Raw genomic sequence first — 24,204 nt, 5'->3', positions numbered from 1 at the left:
CCCTATAGGATCAGAAAGTTGTGGGGTGCCCTATAGGTTCAGGGGGGTTGTTGGGCGCCCTATAGGATCAGGAAGATGTGGGGGTGCCCTATAGGTTTGAGGGGGTTGTGGGGCGCCCTATGGGGGTCAGGAGGATGTGGGGTGCCCTATAGGTTGTGGGGGGTTTGGGGTGCCCTATAGGATCAGGAAGATGTGGGGTGCCCTATAGGTTGTGGGGGAGTTGTGGGGTGCCCTATGGGGTCAGGGGGGGTTGTGGGGTGCCCTATAGGATCAGAAAGTTGTGGGGAGCCCTATAGGTCCGTGGGGGGATGTGGGGCACCTTATGGGGTCGGGAAGATGTGGGGTGCCCTATAGGATCAGAAAGTTGTGGGGTGCCCTATAGGTTTAGGGGGGTTGTGGGGCGCCCTATGGGGTCAGAAAGATGTGGGGGCGCCCTATAGGCTGTGGGGGGTTTGGGGTGCCCTATGGGGTCAGGAAGATGTGGGGGTGCCCTATAGATTGTGGGGGGGGTTATGGGGCGCCCTATAGGATCAGGAAGATGTGGGGCGCCCTATAGGTTTTGGGGGGTTGTTGGGTGCCCTATGGGGTCAGGAAGTTGTGGGGCGCCTTATAGGTCCGGGGGGGGTTATGGGGCGCCCTATAGGATCAGGAAGATGGAGGGTGCCCTATAGGATCAGAAAGTTGTGGGGTGCCCTATAGGTTGGTGGGGGGGTTTTGGGGTGCCCTATGGGGTCAGGAAGATGTGGGGTGCCCTATAGGATCAGGGGGAGTTGTGGGGCATCTTATGGGGTCGGGAAGATGTGGGGTGCCCATAGGATCAGGGGGAGTTGTGGGGCACCCCTATAGGTTTGGGGGGGATGTGGGGCGCCCTATGGGGTCAGGAAGATGGGGGAGTGCCCTATAGGATCAGAAAGTTGTGGGGTGCCCTATAGGATCAGGGGGGAGTTGTGGGGCGCCCTATGGGGTCAGGAAGATGTGGGGTGCCCTATAGGTTTGGGGGGGTTGTGGGATGCCCCATGGATCCCAATAGCTTGTGGGGCACTCTATGGGTCGCAGTCAGTTGTGGGGTGCCCCATAGATTCTGTCCTGCTATGGGGTGCCCCATGGATCCCAATAGGGGTGTGGGCCGCCCTATGGGTCCCAGTGAGCTGTGGGGCACCCCACAGATTCTATCCTGCTATGGGGCACCTGGTGGATCCCAATAGGTTGTGGGGCGCCCCCACAGATTCTATCCCGCTATGGGGCGCCCCATGGATCCCAATAGGTTGTGGGGCAACCCCACACGTTCTGTCCCACTATGGGGTGCCCCCACAAGTTCTGTCCCACTATGGGGCACCCCACACGTTCTGTCCTGCTATGGGGCACCCCATGGATCCCAATAGGTTGAGGGGCACCCCACAGGTTCTATCCCACTATGGGGCGCCCCATGGATCCCAATAGGTTGTGGGGCACCCCACACGTTCTGTCCTGCTATGGGGCACCCCACAAGTTCTGTCCCACTATGGGGCGCCCCACAAGTTCTGTCCCGCTATGGGGCACCCCACAGATTCTATCCTGCTATGGGGAGCCCCATGGATCCCAATAGGTTGTGGGGCACCCCACAAGTTCTGTCCCCACTATGGGGCGCCCCACAAGTTCTGTCCCGCTATGGGGCGCCCCACAGATTCTCTCCCGCTATGGGGCGCCCCATGGATCCGAATAGCTTGTGGGGCACCCCACACGTTCTGTCCCACTATGGGGCACCCCACATGTTCTGTCCTGCTATGGGGCACCCCACAGATTCTATCCCACTATGGGGCGCCCCATGGATCCCAATAGGTTGTGGGGCACCCTATGGGTCCCCAGTCAGTTGTGGGACACCCCATAGATTCTGTCCTGCTATGGGGCGCCCCATTGATCCCAATAGCTTGTGGGGCGCCCCATTGATCCCAATAGGTTGTGGGGCACCCCACAGATTCTATCCTGCTATGGGGCACCCCACAGATTCTATCCCGCTATGGGGCGCCCCATGGATCCCAATAGGTTGTGGGGCACCCTATGGGTCCCAGTCAGTTGTGGGACACCCCATAGATTCTGTCCTGCTATGGGGCGCCCCATTGATCCCAATTGGTTGTGGGGGCGCCCCACAGATTCTATCCCACTATGGGGCACCCCACAGATTCTGTCCCGCTATGGGGCGCCCCATGGATCCCAATAGGTTGTGGGGCCTCCGCCGCCTTCCTTTGGGGTCACGGCGCCCCACGGCTGCCCCACAAGCTATGGGGCGGATCCTCTCCCCCCCCCCCGGGTGCCGTTAATCGGGTCTGGGGGGCTTTAGGATCCCCCAAAGCGGCTTTGGGGCGGCTCAGCCCGGCTTTGGGGCAGCTCAGCCCGGCTCAGCCCCACGGCGCGGCGTCAGCCTCGGGGGGGCCCCCCGCCCCACACCCTATATATGGGGCCCGCCGCCTCCCCCCCCGCCCCATAGATTGGGCCCCCGCGTCCCATCCTGCGCTCGTCGGGGGGTTTTTGGGGGGCCCGGCTTCGTCCCCCCCCCCCCCCCCCAACCTTTGGGTTTGTGACCCCGTGCGTCGCGTCCCCCCACCCCATTGATTGCAGCCCCATTGATTGCGGCCGCCCATTGATTGCAGCCCCATTGAGTGATTGTGACCCATTGATTGATTGCGGCCCCCATTGATTGAGACCCATTGATTGCAGCCCCATTGATTGGTTGTGACCCCATTGATTGTGACCCCATTGATTGCAGCCCCATTGATTGCGGCCCCCATTGATTGATTGCGGCCCCATTGATTGGTTGTGGCCCCATTGATTGATTGTGACCCCATTGATTGATTGCGGCCCCATTGATTGGTTGTGACCCCATTGATTGTGACCCCATTGATTGGTTGTGACCCCATTGATTGTGACCCCATTGATTGATTGCGGCCCCCATTGATTGGTTGTGGCCCCATTGATTGCGTCCCCATTGAGTGCTTGTGACCCATTGATTGCAGCCCCATTGATTGCGGCCCCCATTGATTGTGACCCATTGAGTGATTGTGACCCCATTGATTGTGACCCATTGATTGAGACCCCATTGATTGATTGTGACCCCATTGATTGTGACCCATTGATTGGCCATTGATTGTGACCCATTGATTGGTTGTGACCCCATTGATTGGTTGTGACCCCATTGATTGAGACCCCATTGATTGCGGCCCCATTGATTGGTTGCGGCCCCATTGATTGGTTGTGACCCCATTGAGTGGTTGTGGCCCCATTGAGTGGTTGTGGCCCCATTGATTGATTGTGACCCCATTGTGACCCATTGATTGATTGTGGCCCCATTGATTGGTTGTGACCCCATTGATTGTGGACCCATTGATTGGTTGTGACCCCATTGATTGAGACCCCATTGATTGCGGCCCCATTGATTGGTTGCGGCCCCATTGATTGATTGTGGCCCCATTGAGTGGTTGTGACCCCATTGATTGGTTGTGGCCCCATTGTGACCCCATTGATTGATTGTGGCCCCATTGATTGGTTGTGGCCCCATTGATTGGTTGTGACCCCATTGATTGATTGTGGCCCCATTGATTGGTTGTGGCCCCATTGATTGGTTGTGGCCCCATTGATTGATTGTGGCCCCATTGATTGGTTGTGGCCCATTGATTGGTTGTGGCCCCATTGATTGCAGCCCCATTGAGTGCTTGTGACCCCATTGATTGATTGCTGCCCATTGATTGGTTGTGACCCCATTGATTGGTTTGTGACCCCATTGTGCCCCATTGATTGCGGCCCCATTGATTGAGACCCATTGATTGATTGTGGCCCTATTGATTGATTGTGACCCCATTGATTGGTTGTGACCCCATTGTGACCCCATTGATTGTGACCCTATTGATTGTGACCCATTGATTGATTGTGGCCCCATTGATTGTGACCCCATTGATTGGTTGTGACCCATTGATTGTGACTCCATTGATTGCGGCCCCCATGATTGAGACCCATTGATTGATTGCGGCCCAATTGAGTGGTTGTGACCCATTGATTGTGGCCCCATTGGTTGATTGTGGCCCCATTGATTGGTTGCGACCCCATTGATTGATTGTGACCCCATTGATAGATTGTGGCCCCTTTGATTGGTTTGTGACCCCATTGTGCCCCATTGATTGTGACCCCATTGATTGGTTGTGACCCCATTGATTGGTTGTGGCCCCATTGAGTGGTTGTGACCCCATTGATTGGTTGTGGCCCCATTGATTGCAGCCCCATTGATTGTTCATGACCCCATTGAGTGGTTGTGACCCCATTGATTGATTATGGCCCCATTGATTGATTGCGGGCCCCATTGAGTGCTTGTGGCCCCATTCATTGTGACCCCATTGATTGTGGCCCCCTTGATTGAGACCCATTGATTGATTGTGACCCCATTGAGTGGTTGTGACCCCATTGATTGATTGCTGCCCCACTGATTGGTTGTGACCCCACTGATTGGTTGTAGCCCCATTGATTGGTTGTGACCCCATTGAGTGGTTGTGGCCCCCATTGATTGCAGCCCCATTGATTGATTGTGGCCCCACTGATTGTGACCCCATTGATTGATTGTGACCCCATTTATTGTAACCCCATTGATTGGTTGTGACCCCATTGAGTGGTTGTGACCCCATTGAGTGGTTGTGGCCCCATTGATTGCAGCCCCATTGATTGGTTGTGGCCCCATTGATTGATTGCAGCCCCATTGATTGCTTGTGGCCCCATTGATTGTGACCCTATTGATTGATTGTGCCCCATTTATTGTGACCCCATTGATTGGTTGTGACCCCATTGAATGGTTGTGACACCACTGATTGATTGCGGCCCCATTTATTGTAACCCCATTGATTGGATGCGGCCCTATTGATTGGTTGTGGCCCCATTGATTGTGACCCCATTGATCGTTTGTGACCCCATTGGTTGCGGCCCCATTGATTGTGACCCCATTGATTGATTGTGTCCCCATTGATTGGTTGTGACCCCATTGATTGGTTTGTGGCCCCATTGATTGATTGTGGCCCCATTGATTGGTTGTGACCCCATTGATTGGATGCGGCCCCATTGGTTGGTTGTGACCCATTGATTGGTTGTGACCCCATTGTGACCCCACTGATTGATTGCAGCCCCACTGATTTCGTCTCCATTCACTGATTGCGATTCCCCCTTAATTGCATCCCCATTGATTGCGCCCCCATTGATTGATTTCCCATTAATTGCCCCCTTTAATTGTCCCCCATTGATTCCCCATTAATTGCGCCCCCATTAACTGTGCCCCCATTAATTTTGCCCCCACTGATTGATCGATTCCCTTTTAATTTATTCCCCACTAATTGATTCCCCGCTGATTACGCCCCCATTCCTCCATTCCCAGCCCCATTGCTGACGCCTTTTCCCCCATTCCTGCCCCACAGGTCTTCATCCTCATCCTCATCCTCACCCACCCCTTTCCACCCCCATTGGGTTCCATCCCCCCCCCCCCACCCCATTGAATTTTGACCCCAACTGTTGGGTTTTGACCCCATTCATTCATCAATTCCAACCCCATTCATTCATCAATTCCAACCCCATTCATTCATCATTGATCCTGACCCCATTCATTGATCCTGACCCCATTCATTCATCAATTCCAACCCCATTCATTCATCAATTCCAACCCCATTCGTTCATTGATCCTGACCCCATTCATTCATTGATCCTGACCCCATTCATTCATTGATCCCAACCCCATTCATTGATCCTGACCCCATTCATTGATCCTGACCCCATTCATTCATCAATCCTGACCCCATTCATTCATTGATCCTGACCCCATTCATTCATCAATCCTGACCCCATTCATTCACTGATCCTGACCCCATCCATTCATTGATCCCAACCCCATTCATTGATCCTGACCCCATTCATTGATCCTGACCCCATTCATTCATTGATCCTGACCCCATTCATTCATTGATCCTGACCCCATTCATTCATTGATCCCAACCCCATTCATTGATTCTGCCCCCATTCCTTGCCTCCTCTCCCCATTTTTGGGGTTTTTCTCCCCTCCCGTTGCCTTCACACCCCAATTCTTGCCTTTTTCTCCCCATTTATTCCTTCCTCCCCCCAACCCCGTTGCCTTCACCCCCCATCCATCGACTTCACACCCCCATTCTTGCCTTTTTCTCCCATTTATTGGCTTCCTCCCCCCCACCCATCGACTTCACACCCCCATTCTTGCCTTTTCCTCCCATTCCTTGACTTCCTGCCCCCATTCCTGACCTTCACCCCCCATTCCTCGCCTTCACCCCCCACCCATCGACTTCAGACCCCCATTTTTGCCTTTTCCTCCCCATTTATTGACTTCCTGACCCCATTCATTGACTTCAGACCCCATTCCTTTCCTTCAGACCCCAATTCTTGCCTTTTCCCCCCCATCCCTTGCCTTCCTGCCCCCATTCCTTACCTTCACCCCCCACTCCTTGCCTTCACCCCCCCACCCCCACCGCCCCCCATCGACTCCTCACCCCCATTCTTGCCTTTTCCTCCCATCCCTTGCCCTCCTCATCCCACTCCTCACCTTCACCCCCCACTCCTCGCCTTCACCCCCCACCCATCGACTTCACACCCCCATTTTTGCCTTTTCCTCCCCATTCCTTGACTTCCTGCCCCCATTCCCTGACTTCCTGCTCCATTCTCACCTTTTCCTCCCCATTTATTGACTTCCTCCCCTCATCCCTTGCCTTCACACCCCCATTCTTGCCTTTTCCCCCCCATCCCTTGCCTTCCTCATCCCACTCCTCACCTTCCTCCCCGACCCCCACCGCCCCCCATCGACTCCTCACCCCCATTCTTGCCTTTTCCTCCCATCCCTTGCCTTCCTGCCCCCATTCCTTACCTTCACCCCCCATTCCTTACCTTCACCCCCCACTCCTTCCTTCACCCCCCACCCCCACCGCCCCCCCATTGACTTCAGACCCCCATTCTCACCTTTTCCTCCCGTCCCTTGCCTTCCTCATCCCACTCCTCACCTTCCCCCCCCCACCCCCACCGCCCCCCATCGACTTCAGACCCCCATTCTTGCCTCCCCCCCCATCTCCCCCCACCTTTCTCTCCCCATTTCCCCCACCCATCCCCCAGCCATGCACCCCCCTCGCCCCCCCTCCGACCTCCCGGAGGATTTCTACATCCCCATGGCCCTGGACACCTCCAACATCACGGCCCTCAGCCCCTTCCTGGTCCCCCAGACCCACCTGGGCAGCCCAGGGCTGTTCCGCGCCATGGCCGCCTTCATGTTCCTGCTCATCGCCCTGGGGGGTCCCCATCAACACCCTCACCATTTTCTGCACCGCCCGTTTCCGGAAGCTTCGTTCTCACCTTAATTACATCCTGGTTAATTTGGCTTTGGCCAACCTGCTGGTCATCCTGGTGGGCTCCACCACAGCCTGTTACAGCTTCACCCAGATGTACTTCGCCCTCGGACCCACGGCCTGCAAAATCGAGGGCTTCGCCGCCACGCTGGGAGGTGGGGATGGGGGGGCAGGGGGGCGGCTGGGGGGTCAGATGTGGGGGTATGGGGTCAGATGTGGGGGTATGGGGTCAGATGTGGGGGGTATGGGGTCAGATGTGGGGTCAGATGTGGGGTCAGATGTGGGGGTATGGGTCAGATATGGGGTCAGATGTGGGGTTATGGGTTCAGCTGTGGGGGTATGGGGTCAGATATGGGGTCAGATATGGGGGTATGGGGTCAGATATGGGGTCAGATGTGGGGTTATGGGGTCAGATGTGGGGATATGGGGTCAGATATGGGGTCAGCTGTGGGCGTGTGGGGTCAGATATGGGGTCAGCTGTGGGGGTATGGGGTCAGATGTGGGGGTATGGAGTCAGCTGTGGGGGTCAGCTGTGGGGTTGTGGGATCAGCTGAGGGATCAGATGTGAGGTTATGGGGTCAGATATTGGGCCAGCTGTGGGATTATGGGGTCAGCTGTGGGGTCAGCTGTGGGGTTATGGAATCAGATGTGGGGCCAGCTGTGGGGTTGTGGGATCAGATGTGGGGTCAGCTGTGGGGTTATGGAATCAGATGTGGGGCCAGCTGTGGGGTTGTGGGGTCAGATGTGGGGTTGTGGGGTCAGCTGTGGGGTTATGGGGTAAGATGTGGGGCCAGATGTGGGGTTATTGGGTCAGGTGACCCACATGGGGCCATGGGGGCGCTGTGACCCACATAGGAGCTCTGTTACCCACAGGGATCTATGGGGCTGTGGGGCGCTGTGCCCCATGGGGGAGCTGTGACCCACAACAGGGCTCTGTGACCCACATTGAGGCGCTGTGACCCACATGGGGCTGTGAGGCGCTGTGACCCATAGGCATCTACAGGGCTATGGGGTGCTGTGACCCATAGGGGGCACTATGACCCATAGGGGGCGCTCTGACCCACATGGGGCCATGGGGCGCTGAGACCATAAGGGGCGCTGTGAGCCATAGGGGACCATAGTTCACTTTGACCCATAGGGGGCGCAGTGACCCACACGGGGCTATTCCTCACTTTGAGCCATAGGGGGCGCTGTTGGCCCACACGGGGCCATGGGGTGCTGTGACCCACAGAGGGCGCTGTGAGCCACACGGGTCTATAGCTCACTTTGACCCATAGGGGGCGCTGTGAGCCATAGGGGGCGCTCTGACCCACACGGGGCCATGAGGCGCTGTGACCCATAGGGGGCGCTGTGACCCATAGGGGGCGCTTTGACCCATAGGGAGTGCTGTGAGCCATGCAGGGCCATGGGACGCTGTGAGCCTATAGGGGGCGCTGTGACCCACACGGGGCCATGGGGTGCTGTGACCCATAGGGGGCGCTGGGACCCATTAGGGGGCGCTGTGACCCACACCAGGCCATGGGGCGCTGTGACCCATAGGGGGCGCTGTGACATACAAATGGCTATAGGTCCCTTTGACCCGCAGGGGGCGCTGTGACCCACACGGAGCTGTAACTCACTTTGACCCATAGGGGGCGCTGTGACCCACACGGGGCTGTAGCTCACTTTGACCCATAGGGGGCGCTCTGACCCACACGGAGCTGTAACTCACTTTGACCCATAGGGGGCGCTGTGACCCACACGGAGCTATAGGTCCATTTGACACATAGGGGGCGCTGTGACCCAGACCGGGCTGTAGCTCACTTTGACCCATAGGCGGCGCTATGACCCACACGGAGCTGTAATTCACTTTGACCCTTAGGGGGCGCTCTGACCCACAGGGGACTGTAACTCACTTTGACCCATAGGGGGCGCTGTGACCCACACGGAGCTGTAACTCACTTTGACCCATAGGGGGCGCTGTGACCAAGACCGGGCTGTAATTCACTTTGACCCACAGGGGGCGCTGTGATCCACACGGGGCTGTAATTCACTTTGACCCATAGGGGGCGCTGTTTCCCACACGGGGCTGTAGCTCACTTTGACCCACAGGGGGCGCTGTGACCCACAGATGGCTGTAACTCACTTTGACCCACAGGGGGCGCTGTGATCCACACGGGGCTGTAACTCTCTTTGACCCATAGGAGGCGCTCTGACCCACACGGGGCTGTAGGTCACATTGACCAATAGGGGGCGCTGGGACCCATAGGGGGCGCTGTGACCCACACCAGGCCATGGGGCGCTGTGACCCATAGGGGGCGCTGTGACATACAAATGGCTATAGGTCCCTTTGACCCATAGGGGGCGCTGTGACCCACACGGGGCCATGGGGTGCTGTGACCCACAGGGGGCGCTGTGACATACAAATGGCTATAGGTCCTTTGACCCATAGGGGGCGCTGTGACCCACATGGAGTTGTAACTCACTTTGACCCATAGGGGGAGCTGTGACGCACACGGAGCTATAGCTCACTTTGACCCATAGGGGGCGCTGTGATCCATGGGGGCGCTGTGACCCACAGGGGGCTGTAACTCACTTTGACCCATAGGGGGCGCTGTGACCCACAGGGGGCGCTGTGACCCACAGGGGGCTGTAACTCACTTTGACCCACAGGGGGCGCTGTGACCCACATGGGGCTGTAACTCACTTTGACCCATAGGGGGCGCTGTGGCCCACACGGGGCTGTAGCTCACTTTGACCCATAGGGGGCGCTGTGACCCACACGGAGCTGTAATTCACTTTGACCCATAGGGGGCGCTGTGACGCACACGGGGCTGTAGCTCACTTTGACCCACAGGGGGCGCTGTGACCCACACGGATCTGCGGGGCTCCGTGCCCCACAAGCGCCTGCCCCACACCTCCCCCCCCCCCCCCCATAGGGATGGTGAGTCTGTGGTCTCTGGCCGTGGTGGCTTTCGAGCGGTTCCTCGTCATCTGCAAACCTTTGGGCAACTTCACCTTCCGGGGCAGCCACGCCGTGCTGGGCTGCGTGGCCACCTGGGTGCTGGGCTTGGTGGCCTCCGCACCGCCGCTCTTCGGGTGGAGTCGGTAGGTGGGGGGGGGGGGCGGGGGGGGGGGGCAATGAGTGGGGGGTGGGCTGGGGGGGGGAGGGGGGTGGGGGGGGGGGGGCAATGTGTGGGGGTGGGATGGGGGGGAGGGGGGTGGGGGGGGGGCAATGTGTGGGGGTGGGATGGGGGGGAGGGGGGGTGGGGGGTGGGGGGTCGGGGGTGGGGGGGGGCAATGTGTGGGGGGGTGGGATGGGGGGGGAGGGGTGGGTGAGGGGGGGGCAATGTGTGGGGGTGGGATGGGGTTGAGGGGGGTGGGGGGTGGGGGGTCGGGGGTGGGGGGGGCAATGTGTAGGGGTGGGCTGGGGGGGGAGGGGGGTGGGGGGGGGTAGGGGGTGGGAGGGGGGCAATGCGTGGGGGTGGGATGGGGGGGGAGGGGGGTGGTGGGGGGGGCAATGCGTGGGGGTGGGCTGGGGTTGAGGGGGGTGGGGGGTGGGGGGTCGGGGGTGGGGGGGGGGCAATGTGTGGGGGTGGGATGGGGTTGAGGGGAGTGGGGGGTAGGGGGTCGGGGGGTAGGGGGGGGCAATGTGTGGGGCTGGGATGGGGTTGAGGGGAGTGGGGGGGGTGGGGGGTCGGGGGTGGGGGGGGGCAATGTGTGGGGGTGGGCTGGGGGGGGAGGGGGGTGGGGGGGGGGCAATGCGTGGGGGTGGGATGGGGGGGGAGGGGGGTGGGGGGGGGGCAATGCGTGGGGGTGGGATGGGGTTGAGGGGGGTGGGGGGTGGGGGGGTAGGGGGTGGGAGGGGGGCAATGTGTGGGGGTGGGATGGGGTGGAGGGGGATGGGGGGTGATGGGGGGAACGCGTGGGGCAGGGCTGGGGGTGGGGGGTAATGTGGTGGGGGTGGGCTGGGGGTGTGGGGGTAGGGGGGTGAGAGGGGGGCAATGAGTGGGGCTGGACTGGGGGGGGGGAGGGGGGAGGTGGTGGGGGCAATGTGTGGGGGTGGGCTGGGGTTGAGGGGAGGTGGGGGATAGGGGGTGGTAGGGGAGGTAACATGTGAGGCTGGGCTGGGGGGGGTCTCTATGGGGCGCTATGGGGCGCTGTGGAGCACAGTGTGGTTATGGGGCTCGATGGCAATGGGGGGCTGGGGGGTGTGGGGAGGGGGGGCAACGCGTTGGGGGGGGGCGTTGGGGGTCGGTGGGGGGGTGGGGGGGCAACGAGTGGGGCTGTGGGGTCAGCTGTGGGGTCAGCTGTGGGGTTATGGGGTCGGATGTGGGGGGGGGGAAACGTGTGGGGCTGGGCTGGGGGGTGGGGGGGATGGGAAATGGGGGGGTGGGCAACGAGTGGGGGTGGGCTGGGGGATGGGGGGGTGGGGGGGGTGTGGGATGGGTGAGTGGGGGGGGTGGGGGGGGTGGGGGGGGCAACGTGTGGGGCTGGGCTTGGGGGGGTAATGGGGCGTCTCTATGGGGCACTGTGGGGCGCTGTGGGGCACAGTGTGGGTATGGGGCTCGATGGCAATGGGGGGCTGGGGGGGTGGGGAGGGGGGGCAACATGTGGGGGGGCGCTATTGACCCATAGGAGGCGCTGTGACCCACACCGGGCTGTAGCTCACTTTGACCCATAGGGGGCGCTGTGACCACACGGGGCTGTAGCTCACTTTGACCCATAGGGGGCACTGTGACCACACGGGGCTATAGGTTGCTTTTGAACCATAGGGGGCGCTGTGACCCACAGGGGGGTGAGGGGGGGCTGGGGGGTCGGGGGGGGGGTGGGGAGTGGGGGGGATTGGGAATGGAGGGGCAACGCTTGGGGGTGGGATGGGGAGTGAGGGAGGGAGGGCGGGGGGGGGCAGCGCATGGGGCTGGGCTGTGGGTGGGGGGGCGGGGGGGGGGCAACGCGTGGGGGTTGGGCTTGGGGGGGGTAATGGGGCGTCTCTATGGGGCGCTGTGGGGCGCTGTGGAGCACAGTGTGGTTATGGGGCTCGGTGGCAATGGGGGGCTGGGGGGTGGGGAGGGGGGGCAACACGTGGGGGGGCGTTGGGGGGGTCGGTGGGGGGGTGGGGGGCCCAACGCTTGGGGCTGGGCTGGGGGGGGGGGGCGAGGTGGGGGGCGAGGTGGGGGGGCAACACGTGGGGCTGGGATGGGGGATGGGGGGGTGGGGGGTGTGGGGGTGGGGGAGCGTCAATGTATGGGGCTGGGCTGGGGGGGTACAATGGGGGTGTTGGGAGGGTAGGGGGCGATGGGGGGCTGAAGGGGGTCTGGGGGTATTGGGGCTGGGGGGTGGGGGGGCAATGTGTGGGGCTGGGGGGGGTAATAGGGTTGGGGTGGGGAGAGTGGGTCAATGTGTGGGGGCTGGGCTGGGGGGTTGTGGGGGATGTGGGGCAGGGGGTGCAGGCGTGAGGGGGGATCAATGTGTGGGGCTGGGGAAGGATGGGGGCTGGGGGGCTGGGGGAGGTTAATGTGTGGGACTGGGCTGGGGGGCAATGGGGGTGTGGGGTGGGGATCAATGTGTGGGGCTGAGGAGGGATGGGGGCTGGGGGGATGGGGCAATCAATGTGTGGGGCTGGGGGGTGTGGGTCACTGTGTGGGGCTGGGCTGGGGGGCAATGTGTGGGGCTGGGCTGGAGACAACAGGGGTGTGGGGCGGGGGTCAATGTGTGGGGCTGGGGGGGTCAATGTGTGGGGCTGGGCTGGGGGGTGTGGGGGATGTGGGGCTGGGGGTGCAGGCGTGAGGGGGGATCAATGTGTGGGGCTGGGGAGGGATGGGGGCTGGGGGGCTGGGGGGGTCAATGTGGGGCTGGGGGGTGTGGGTCACTGTGTGGGGCTGGGATGGGGGGCAATGGGGGTGTGGGGAGGGTAGGGGGCGATGGGGGGCAGAGGGGGGTCTGGGGGGTGTTGGGCTGGGGGGATGTGGGTCACTGTGTGGGGCTGGGCTGGAGGCAACAGGGGTGTGGGGGTGGGAGTCAATGTGTGGGGCTGGGCTGGGGGGTGTGGGGGATGTGGGGCTGGGGATGCAGGCGTCAGGGGGGATCAATGTGTGGGGCTGGGAAGGGATGGGGGCTGGGGGGCTGGGGGGGGTCACTGTGTGGGGCTGGGCTGGGGGGCAATGTGTGGGGCTGGGGAGGGATGGGGGCTGGGGAAGTGGGGGGTGAATGTGTGGGGCTGGGGGGGTCAATGTGTGGGGCTGGGCTGGGGGTGTGTGGGGGATGTGGGGCTGGGGGTGCAGGCATGAGGGGGGGATCAGTGTGTGGGGCTGGGGAGGGCTAGGGGCTGGGGAAGTGGGGGGGGTCAATGTGTGGGGCTGGGCTGGGGGGCAATGGGGGTGTGGGGTGGGGGTCAATGTGTGGGGCTGGGCTGGGGGTGTGTGGGGGATGTGGGGCTGGGGGTGCAGGCGTGAGGGGGGATCAGTGTGTGGGGCTGGGGAGGGCTGGGGGTCTGGGGGAGGTCAATGTGTGGGGCTGGGCTGGGGGGGGTACAATGGGGGTGTGGGGTCAATGTGTGGGGCAGTGGGGGTCACTGTGTGGGGCTGAGGGGGTCAATGTGCGGGGCTTGGGGGGGGGCAATGTGTGGGGCTGGGGGGCGTGGGTCACTGTGTGGGGCTGGGCTGGGGGGGTACAATGGGGGTGTGGGGAGGGTAGGGGGCGATGGGGGCAGAGGGGGGTCTGGGGGGTGTTGGGCTGGGGGGTGGGGGGCAATGAGGGGGGCGGGGGGGGGGAATGGGGCGGCTCTATGGGGCGCCGTGGGGCACAGTGTGGTTATAGAGTTGTATGGGGCAGATCTAGGGGGCGCTATGGGGCAGTGCTATGGGGCACAGTGTGGTTATGGGGCGCTATGGGGCGCTATGGAGCTCTATGGAGCTCTAGTGGGCACCAGGGGGCGCTGTGGTGCACAGCAGTGCCCATGCAGCGCTGTAGCGCTCTATGGGGTGGCTCGATGGGGCAGCTCTGTGGGGCGCTATGGGGCACAGTTATGGGTTAGTGGTTATGGGACTCCATGGATTTCTATGGGGCTCTAACGGGCACCAGGAGGTGCTGTGGTGCACAGCAGTGCCCATGCAGCGCTATAGCGCTCTATGGGGTGGCTCTATGGGGCAGCTCTGTGGGGCGCTATGGGGCGCTATGGGGCAGAGTGTGGTTATGGGGCGCTATGGGACTCCATGGGGCTCTATGGGGCCCTAACGGGCACCAGGGGGCGCTGTGGTGCACAGCAGTGCCTATGCAGCTCTATAGCGCTCTATGGGGGTGGCTCTATGGGGCGGCTGTGTGGGGCGCTATGGGGCAGTGCCGTGGGGCGCTATGGGGTGGTGCTGTGGGGCGCTATGGGGCACAGTGTGGTGAAGGAGCTCTACGGAGCCCTAATGGTCACCAGGGGGCGCTGTGTGTGCACAGCAGTGCCTATGCAGCACTATAGCGCTCTATGGGGCGGTGCTGTGGGGCGCTATGGGGCGCTGTGGGGCGGTGCTGTGGGGCGCTATGGGGCACAGCATGGTGAAGGAGCTCTATGCATCTCTATGCATCTCTATGGATCCCTAATGGGCACCAGGGGGCGCTGTGGTGCACAGCAGTGCCTATGCAGCACTATAGCGCTCTCTGGGGCAGCTCTATGGGGCGGCTCTATGGGGCGGTGCTGTGGGGCGCTATGGGGCACAGCGTGGTGAAGGAGCTCTATGGATCCCTAATAGTCACCAGGGGGCGCTGTGGTGCACAGCAGTGCCTATGCAGCTCTATAGCGCTCTATGGGGTGGCTCTATGGGGCGGCTGTGTGGGGCGCTATGGGGCGGTGCTGTGGGTCGCTATGGGGCACAGTGTGGTTATGGGGCGCTATGGGACTCCATGGGGCTCTATGGGGCCCTAATGGGCACCAGGGGGCGCTGTGGTGCACAGCAGTGCCAATGCAGCTCTATAGCGCTCTATGGGGCGGCTCTATGGGGCAGTGCTGTGGGGCGCTATGGGGCGCTATGGGGCGGTGCTGTGGGGCGCTATGGGGCACAGCGTGGTGAAGGAGCTCTATGGATCCCTAATGGTCACCAGGGGGCGCTGTGTAGCACAGCAGTGCCCACGCAGCACTATTGCACTCTATGGGGCGGCTCGATGGGGCGGCTGTGTGGGGCGCTATGGGGCACAGTGTGGTGAAGGAGCTCTATGCATCTCTATGCATCTCTATGGATCCCTAACGGGCACCAGGGGGCGCTGTGGTGCACAGCAGCGCCCATGCAGTGCTATAGCACTCTATGGGGCGGCTCTGTGGGGCGCTATGGGGCGCTATGTGGCGGTGCTGTGGGGCGGCTCTGTGGGGAGCTATGGGGCGATATGGGGTGGTGCTATGGGGCAGTGCTATGGGGCACAGTGCGGTTATGGGGCTCTATGGATCTCTATGGAGCCCTAACGGGCACCAGGGGGCGCTGTGGTGCACAGCAGTGCCTATGCAACTCTATAGCGCTCTATGGGGCGGCTCTATGGGGCGGCTGTGTGGGCGCTATGGGGCGCTGTGGGGCGGTGCTGTGGGGCGCCTTGTGGGGAGCTATGGGGCGCTATGGGGTGGTGCTATGGGGCAGTGCTATGGGGCACAGTGTGGTTATGGGGCTCTATGGAGCTCTATGGGGCCCCTACCGGGCACCAGGGGGCGCTGTGGTGCACAGCAGTGCCTATGCAGCTCTATAGCGCTCTATGGGGCGGCTCTTTGGGGCAGTGCTATGGGGCACAGTGTGGTTATGGGGCGCTATGGGACTCCATGGGGCTCTATGGGGCTCTAACGGGCACCAGGGGGCGCTGTGGTGCACAGCAGTGCCTATGCAGCGCTATGGGTCTATGGGGTGGCTCTATGGGGCGCTAGGGGGCAGCTTGTGGTTATGGGGCGCTATGGGACTCCATGGGTCTCTATGGGGCTCTAACGGGCACCAGGGGGCGCTGTGGTGCACAGCAGTGCCCGTGCAGCTCTATAGCGCTCTATGGGGTGGTGCTGTGGGGCGCTATGGGGTGCTATGGGGCGGTGCTGTGGGGCGCTATGGGGCACAGCGTGGTGAAGGAGCTCTATGGATCCCTAATGGTCACCAGGGGGCGCTGTGGTGCACAGCAGTGCCCACGCAGCTCTATAGCGCTCTATGGGGCGGCTCTATGGGGCGGGGTGCTGTGGGGCGCTATGGGGCGCTATGGGGCGGTGCTGTGGGGCAGCTCTGTGGGGCGCTATAGGGCAGTGCTGTGGGGCGCTATGGGGCACAGTGTGGTGAAGGAGCTCTATGCATCTCTATGCATCTCTATGGAGCCCTAATGGTCACCAGGGGGCGCTGTGGAGCACAGGCAGTGCCTATGCAGCTCTATAGCGCTCTATGGGGCGGCTCTATGGGGGCAGCTCTGTGGGACGCTATGGGGCGCTATGGGGCGGTGCTGTGGGGCGCAGGTACATCCCAGAAGGGCTGCAGTGCTCGTGCGGGCCGGACTGGTACACGACGGACAACCAGTGGCACAACGAGAGCTACGTGCTCTTCCTCTTCACCTTCTGCTTCGGTTTCCCCCTCGCCATCATCGTCTTCTCCTACGGGCGCCTCCTGCTGACGCTCAGAGCTGTGAGCCGCCAGGGGGCGCTATGGGGCTGGGAGGGAGGGGGGGGGGATGGGGGGGGGGGGGGGATTATGGGTACAAGGGGGGGTTGTGGGGTGATGGGGGGGTGTGGGGGATTATGGGTACAAGGGGGGGTTGTGGGGTGATGGGGGGGTGTGGGGTCAGGGGGGGTGTGGGGTGATGGGGGGGTGTGGGGTATTATGGGTACAAGGGGGGGGGGTGTGGGGTGATGGGGGGTTGTGGGGTCAGGGGGGTTGTGGGGTGATGGGGGTTGTGGGGTGATAGGGGGTTGTGGGGTCAGGGGGTTGTGGGGGATTATGGGTACAAGGGGGGGTTGTGGGGTGATGGGGGTTGTGGGGGTGATGGGGGTTGTGGGGTCAGGGGGGTTGTGGGGGATTATGGGTACAAGGGGGGGTTGTGGGGTGATGGGGGTTGTGGGGTCAGGGGGGTTGTGGGGTTTTGGGGGGTTGTGGGGTTGTGGGGGGTTGTGGGGTTATGGGGAGTTGTGGGGGGGTTGTGGGGTTATGGGGGTTGTGGGGTCAGGGGGTTGTGGGGGATTATGGGTACAAGGCGGGGTTGTGGGGTTATGGGAGATTGCGGGGTTATGGGGGGTTGTGGGGTTATGGGGGGTTGTGGGGTTATGGATGGTTGTGGGGCGATGGGGGTTGTGGGGTCAGGGGGGTCAGGGGGGTTATGGGGGGTTATGGGGGGTTGTGGGGTGATGGGGGGTTGTGGGGTCGGGGGTTGTGGGGTGATGGGGGGTGGTGGGGTGATGGGGGTTGTGGGGTGATGGAAGGTTATGGGGTTCAGGGGGGTCAGGGTGGTTATGGGGGGTTGTGGGGGACTATGGGGCACTGTGGGGTGATGGGGGGTTGTGGGGTTATGGGAGTTATGGGGGGTTATGGGTACATTGGGGGTTATGGGGGGCTGTGGGGTTATGGGGGGTTGTGAGGAGTTGTGGGGTTATGGGGTTATGGGGTGTTGTGGGGTTTTGGGGGTTTGTGGGGTGATGGGGGGTTGTGGGGTGATGGTGTGTGGGGGGTTATGGGGGGATGTGGGGTGATGGGGGGGATGTGGGGTTGTGGGGTTATGGGGGGTTGTGGGATGATGGGGGTTGTGGGGGATTATGGGTACAAGGGGGGGTTGTGAGGTTATGGGGGATTATGGGGTTATGGGGTCATGGGAGGGTTGTGGGGTTATGGGGGATGTGGGGTGATGGGGGGTTGTGGGGTGATGGGGGTTATGGGGGGGTTGTGGGGTCAGGGGGGTTATGGGTTGTTGGGGGGTTATGGGGGCTTGGGGAAGTTGTAGGGTTGGGGGGGATTGGGGGGTTGTGGGGGTTGTGGGGGGGTGTGGGGTTGTGGGGGTTGTGGGGTTATGGGGGGTGGTGGGGGATTATGGGTATAAGAGGGGGTTGTGGTGATATGGGGGGGTGTGGGGTGATGGGGATGATGGGGTTATGGGGGGGTGTGGGGTTATGGGGGGTTGTAGGGGATTATGGGTATAAGAGGGGGTTGTGGGGATATGGGGGGGTTGTGGGGTTATGGGGGGGTGTGGGGTTATGGGGGGTTATGGGGGGTTGTGGGGTGATGAGGGATTGTGGGGGATTATGGGTATAAGAGGGGGTTGTGGGGATATGGAAGGTGTGGGGTTTATGGGGGGTTGTGGGGTTATGGGGGTTGTGGGGGATTATGGGTATAAGAGGCGGTTGTGGGGATATGGGGGGTGTGGGGTTATGGGGGGTTGTGGGATTATGGAGGGTTGTGGGGATTATGGGTACATGGGGGGGTTGTGGGGTTACGGGGGGGTGAGGGGTTATGGGGGGTGGTGGGGGGTTATGGGGTTATGGGGTCTGGTAGAGCTGTGGGGTTATGGGGGGTTGTGGGGTCAGGGGGGGTTATGGGGGGTTATGGGGTCAGGAAGGGTTGTTGGGGAGTTATGGGGGGTTATGGGGGGTTGTGGGGTGATGGGGGTGTGTGGGGATATGGGGGGTTGTGGGGGATTATGGGTATAAGAGGGGGTTGTGGGGGATATGGGGGGTGTGGGGTTATGGGGGGTTGTGGGATTATGGGGGTTGTGGGATTATGGAGGGTTGTGGGGGATTGTGGGTACATGGGGGGGTTGTGGGGTTACGGGGGGGTGAGGGGTTATGGGGGGTGGTGGGGGGTTATGGGGTTATGGGGTCTGGTAGAGCTGTGGGGTTATGGGGGGTTGTGGGGTCATGGGGGGTTATGGGGGGTTGTGGGGGATTATGGGTATAAGAGGGGGGTGTGGGGTTATGGGGGGTGTGGGGTTATGGGGGGTTGTGGGTTCATGGGGTTTGTGGGGTTATGGGGGGTTTTGGTGTCATGGGGGGTTGTGGTGTGATGGGGGGTTGTGGAGTTATGGGGGGTTATGGGGTTGTGGGGGGGTATTGGGGTTATGGGGGTTGAGGGGGGTTATGGGGGGTTGTGGGGTTATGGGGGTTGTGGGGTGATGGGGGGTCATGGGGGGGTTTTGGGGTCATGGGGGTTTGTGGGGTGATGGGGGGCTGTGGGGGTGATGGGGGGTTGTGGGGTCATGGGGGGGTTGTGGGGTTACGGGGGTTGTGTGGGGTTATGGGGGGTATTGGGGTTATGGGGGTTGTGGGGTGATGGCGGGTCATGGGGGGGGTCATGGGGGTTTGTGGGGTGATGGGGGGTTGTGTGGGGTTATGGGGGTTGTGGGGTTATGGGGGGTTGTTGTGGGGGTTATGGGGGGTTGTGGGGTTATGGGGGGTTGTGGGGTTATGGGGGGGTTTGTAGGGGTTATGGAGGTTGTGGGGTTATGGGGGGTTGTGGGGTGATGGGGGGTTGTAGGGGCTTGTGGGGGGTTGTGGGGTTATGGGGGTTGTGGGGGGTATGGGGGTTTATGGGGTGATGGGGGGTTGTGGGGTTATGGGTGGGTTGTGGGGTCATGGGGGGTTGTAGGGGGTTGTGGGGGGTTGTGGGGGGCTGTGGGGTTAAAGGCGGGTTGTGGGGGGTCATGGGGGTTGTGGGGTTATGGGGGGTTGTGGGGTGATGGGGGGGTCATGGGGGGGTTTTGGGGTGATGGGGGGTTGTGGGGTTATTTGGGGTATTGGGGTTATGGGGATTTGTGGGGTTATGGGGGGGTGTGGGGTTATGGGGGGGTTGTGGGGTCAGGGTGGTTATGGGGTTGTGGGGGTTATGGGGGCTTGGAGCAGTTGTGGGGTTATGGGGGTTGTGGGGTTATGGGGGGGTTGTGGGGTGATGGGGGGTTGTGGGGTTATGGGGGGTTATGGGGTCATGGGGGGGGTTGTGGGGTCGGGGGGGTTGTGGGGTTAAGGGCAGCTTGTGGGGGGTCCTGGGGGTTATGGGCTCATGGGGGGTTGTGGGGTTATGGGGGTTGTGGGGTTATGGGGCATTGTGGGGTTGTGGGGGGTATGGGGGGGTGTGGGGTTATGGGGGTTGTGTGGGGTTATGGGAGGTTGTGGGGTTATGGGGGGTTATGGGTACATGGGGGGGTTGTGGGGTTATGGGGGGTTGTGGGGTGATGGGGGGGTTGTGGGGGGTTATGGGGGGGTGGTGGAGGGTTATGGGGGTTGTAGGGGGTGGTGGGGGGTTGTGGGGTTATGGGGGTGATGGGGGGTTGTGGGGAGTATGGGGGGTTATGGGGTCATGGGGGGGTTGTGGGGTCGTGGGGGGTATGGGAGGTTATGGGGTCATGGGGGGTCGTGGGGGGGTTATGGGGCCATGGGGGTTATGGGAGGTTTTGGGGGTTGTGGGGGGCTGTGGGGCAGTGGGGGGTTAGGGGTAGGGTTGGGGTTGGGGGGCGGCATGGGCTGTAATGGGAAGGGGGGGGGTGATGGGGGGAGGGGGGTAAAGAGGTCATGGGGGTGGGGGGCAGAGGGGCCTTGTGGGCTGTGGGGCGCTATGGGGCGCAGGGGGCCATGGGGGCTGTGGGGCAGCGAGGGGTCTGGGCTGCAATGGGGGCTGTGGGGCAGCAGCCGGCGGGCGGCGGCAATGGCACGGATGCACCCATAGAGGGCGCCGTCGCTTCCCTGCGGCCCCACGTGGCCCCGAGGAGCCGCCATCTTGTCTCCGTGGCCGCCATCGTGGCCCCGTGTGTCCCAATGATGCCACCATCTTGCCGACCCCGCCGCCATTTTGTCCCCCGCCGGCCGCCGTCTTGCCCACCCCGGCCGCCATTTTGTCCCCCCCCGGCTGCTGTCTTGCCCCCCCACGTCTGCCATCTTGCCCTCCCGCCGCAATCTTGTCCCCCGCCGGCCACCGTCTTGCCCCCCCAGCCGCCATCTTGTCCCCCCTGGCTGCCATCTTGCCCACCCCGGCCGCCATTTTGTCCTCCCCCCGGCTGCCGTCTTGCCCCCCACGTCCGCCATTTTGCCCTGCCGGCCGCCATTTTTCCCCCCCACGGCCGCCATCTTTCCCCCCCCCGCCGCCATCTTTCCCCCCCACCGGCCGCCATCTTTCCCCCCCCGCCGCCATCTTGCCACCCCGGCCGCCATCTTGCCCCAATGACGACACACCACGTCCCCACGCCATGACGCCATTTTGTCCCCCCGGCCGCCATCTTGTCCTCCATCACACCACGTCCCAGTGGAGCCGCCATCTTTCTTGTCGTTTGGCCGCCATCTTGCCCCTTCCCCCCCGGTGGCGCGGCAGCCCATCTTGCCACCCTGGCCGCCATCTTGTCCTCCATGACGCCGCATCCCGACAGAGCCGCCATCTTGTCCTTCGGCAGCCATCTTGTCCCTCGTGACCACCGTGTCCATGATGACGGCAGCCATCTTGCCCCCCCTGAGCCGCCATCTTGTCCCTCCATCTGCCATCTTGCCCCCCCATCCGCCATCTTGCCCCCTTGTCCCCCACATGGCTTGGCCGCCATCTTGCCCCCTGGCGGCCATCTTGCCCCCTGGCAGCCATCTTTGCCCCCCATCCGCCATCTTGCCTCCCATCTGCCATCTTGCCTCCCATCTGCCATCTTGCCCCCTGTCTGCCATCTTGCCCCCTTATCACCCAAGTGGCTTGGCCGCCATCTTGCCTCCCACCCGCCATCTCACCCCCTGTCCACCATCTTGCCCCCCGTCCGCCATCTCTCCCCCTTGTCCCCCAGGTGGCATGGCCGCCATGTTGCCCCCTGGCGGCCATCTTGTCCCCCTGTCTGCCATCTTGCCCCCCATCTGCCATCTTGCCTCCCATCTGCCATCTTGCCCCCTTATCCCCCAGGTGGCTTTGCCGCCATTTATCCCCCATCCGCCATCTTGCCCCCTGGCGGCCATCTTGTCCCCCCATCCACCATCTCACCCCCCATCTGCCATCTTGTCCCCCGTCCGCCATCTTGCCCCCTTACCCCCCAGGTGGCTTGTCTGCCATCTTGCCCCCTGACTGACATCTTGTCCCCCCGTCTGCCATCTTGCCCCCCCATCCCCCATCTTGCCCCCCGTCTGCCATCTTGCCCCTTTATCCCCCATGTGGCTTGGCCGCCATCTTGCCTCCCGTCCGCCATCTTGCCCCCTTGTCCCTCAGGTGGCTTGACCACCATCTTGCCCCCTGGCGGCCATCTTGTCCCTCCGTCTGCCATCTTGCCCCCTTGTCCCCCAGGTGGCTTGGCCATCATCTTGCCCCCCATCCGCCATCTTGTCCCCCCGTCCGCCATCTTGCCCCCTTGCATCCGTCTTGCCCTCTTGTCCCCCAGGTGATTTGAACGCCATCTTGCCCCCCGTCCGCCATCTTGCCCCCCGGCGGCCATCTTGTGACCCCGTTCACCGTCTTGCCCCCTGTCTGCCATCTCACCCCCCATCCGCCATCTTGCCCCCTTGTCCCCCAGGTGGCTTGGCCGCCATCTTGCCCCCTGGCTGCCATCTTGTCCCCCTGTCCGCCATCTTGTCCCTGTCTGCCATCTCATGCCCCCTGTCTGCCATCTTGCCCCCCCTTATCCCCCAGGTGGCTTGGCCGCCATCTTGCCCCCCGGCCGCCATCTTGCCCCCCCGGCGGCCATCTTGTGACCCCCGTCCGCCATCTCTCCCCGTCGTCCCGCAGGTGGCCCGGCAGCAGGAGCAGTCGGCGACGACGCAGAAGGCGGAGCGGGAGGTGACGAAGATGGTGGTGGTGATGGTGCTGGGCTTCCTGGTGTGCTGGGCGCCCTACACGGCCTTCGCCCTCTGGGTGGTGACGCACCGCGGGCGCAGCTTCGAGGTGGGCCTGGCCTCCATCCCGTCCGTCTTCTCCAAGTCCTCCACCGTCTACAACCCCATCATCTACGTCTTCATGAACAAGCAGGTGGGGGGGGGGGGAGATGGGGGGATGTGGGGGGATGTGGGGAGGGGGGGGCGATAGGGGGTGGGGGGGATGGGGGGTGGAGGGGTGATGGGGAGATGGGGGTGATGGGGGGTGGGGGGAATGGGGGGTGATGGAGAAATGGGGGGGATATGGGGGGATATGGGGTTGGGGGGCAATAGGGATGGGGGTGATGGGGGGAGATGGGGGGCAATGGGAGGTGGGGATGATGGGGAGGATGGCAGGGGATGGGGAGATCGGGGGAGATGGGGGGTGATGGGGGGACGGGGGGACGGGGGGGTGGGGAGTAATGGGGAGATGGGGAACAATGGGGGGAGATTGGGAGCAATGGGAGGATGGGGGGTGATGGGGGGCGATGGGGGGACATGGGGGGGACATGGGGGGATATGGGGGGTGTAGGGATGGGGGGCAATGGGGGGGTGATGGAGAGGATGGCGGGGGATGGGGAGATGAGAGGTGATGGGGGGTGGAGGGGGATGGGGAGATGGGGGGTGATGGGGGATGGGGGGGGATGGAGAAATGGGGGGATATGGGGGGATATGGGGATGGGGGGCAATAGGGGATGGGGGGGTGATGGGGAGGATGGCAGGGGATGGGGAGATGGGGGTGATGGGGGGTGGGGGTGATGGGGAGATGGGGGGAGATGGGGGGCAATGGGGGGTGGGGGTGATGGGGGGTGGAGGGGATGGGGAGATGAGGGGTGATGGGGGTGATGGGAGTGATAGGGGATGGGGGGGATGGAGAAATGGGGGGATATGGGGGGGATATGGGGATGGGGGGCAATAGGGGATGGGGGTGATGGGGAGGATGGCAGGGGATGGGGAGATGGGGGGAGATGGGGGGTGATGAGGGGACGGGGGGACGGGGGGGGTGGGGAGTAATAGGGAGATGGGGAGCAATGGGGGGGATATGGGGAGATGGGGAGCAATGGGAGGATGGGGGGCGATGGGGGA

At 62.5% G+C, this 24,204-nt stretch overlaps 1 protein-coding gene across 1 annotated transcript; it reads left to right on the top strand.

Moving 5' to 3' along the window:
• Positions 1-7,133: 7,133 nt before the first annotated feature.
• LOC125687714 (blue-sensitive opsin-like) lies at positions 7,134-23,233 on the top strand (the record flags this gene model as incomplete). The annotated part of the gene is given in 5 exon segments (XM_048932953.1): positions 7,134-7,304; positions 7,306-7,516; positions 10,280-10,448; positions 16,795-16,960; positions 22,994-23,233. Coding segments are annotated over 5 exon segments (957 nt in total), but the record flags the coding sequence as incomplete, so codon positions are not given.
• Positions 23,234-24,204: the final 971 nt, after the last annotated feature.

The sequence above is a fragment of the Lagopus muta genome, unplaced genomic scaffold, assembly GCF_023343835.1.
Source record: "Lagopus muta isolate bLagMut1 unplaced genomic scaffold, bLagMut1 primary scaffold_167, whole genome shotgun sequence".
Lineage (NCBI taxonomy): Eukaryota > Metazoa > Chordata > Aves > Galliformes > Phasianidae > Lagopus > Lagopus muta.
This window is presented reverse-complemented; position numbering and strand designations above follow the sequence as displayed.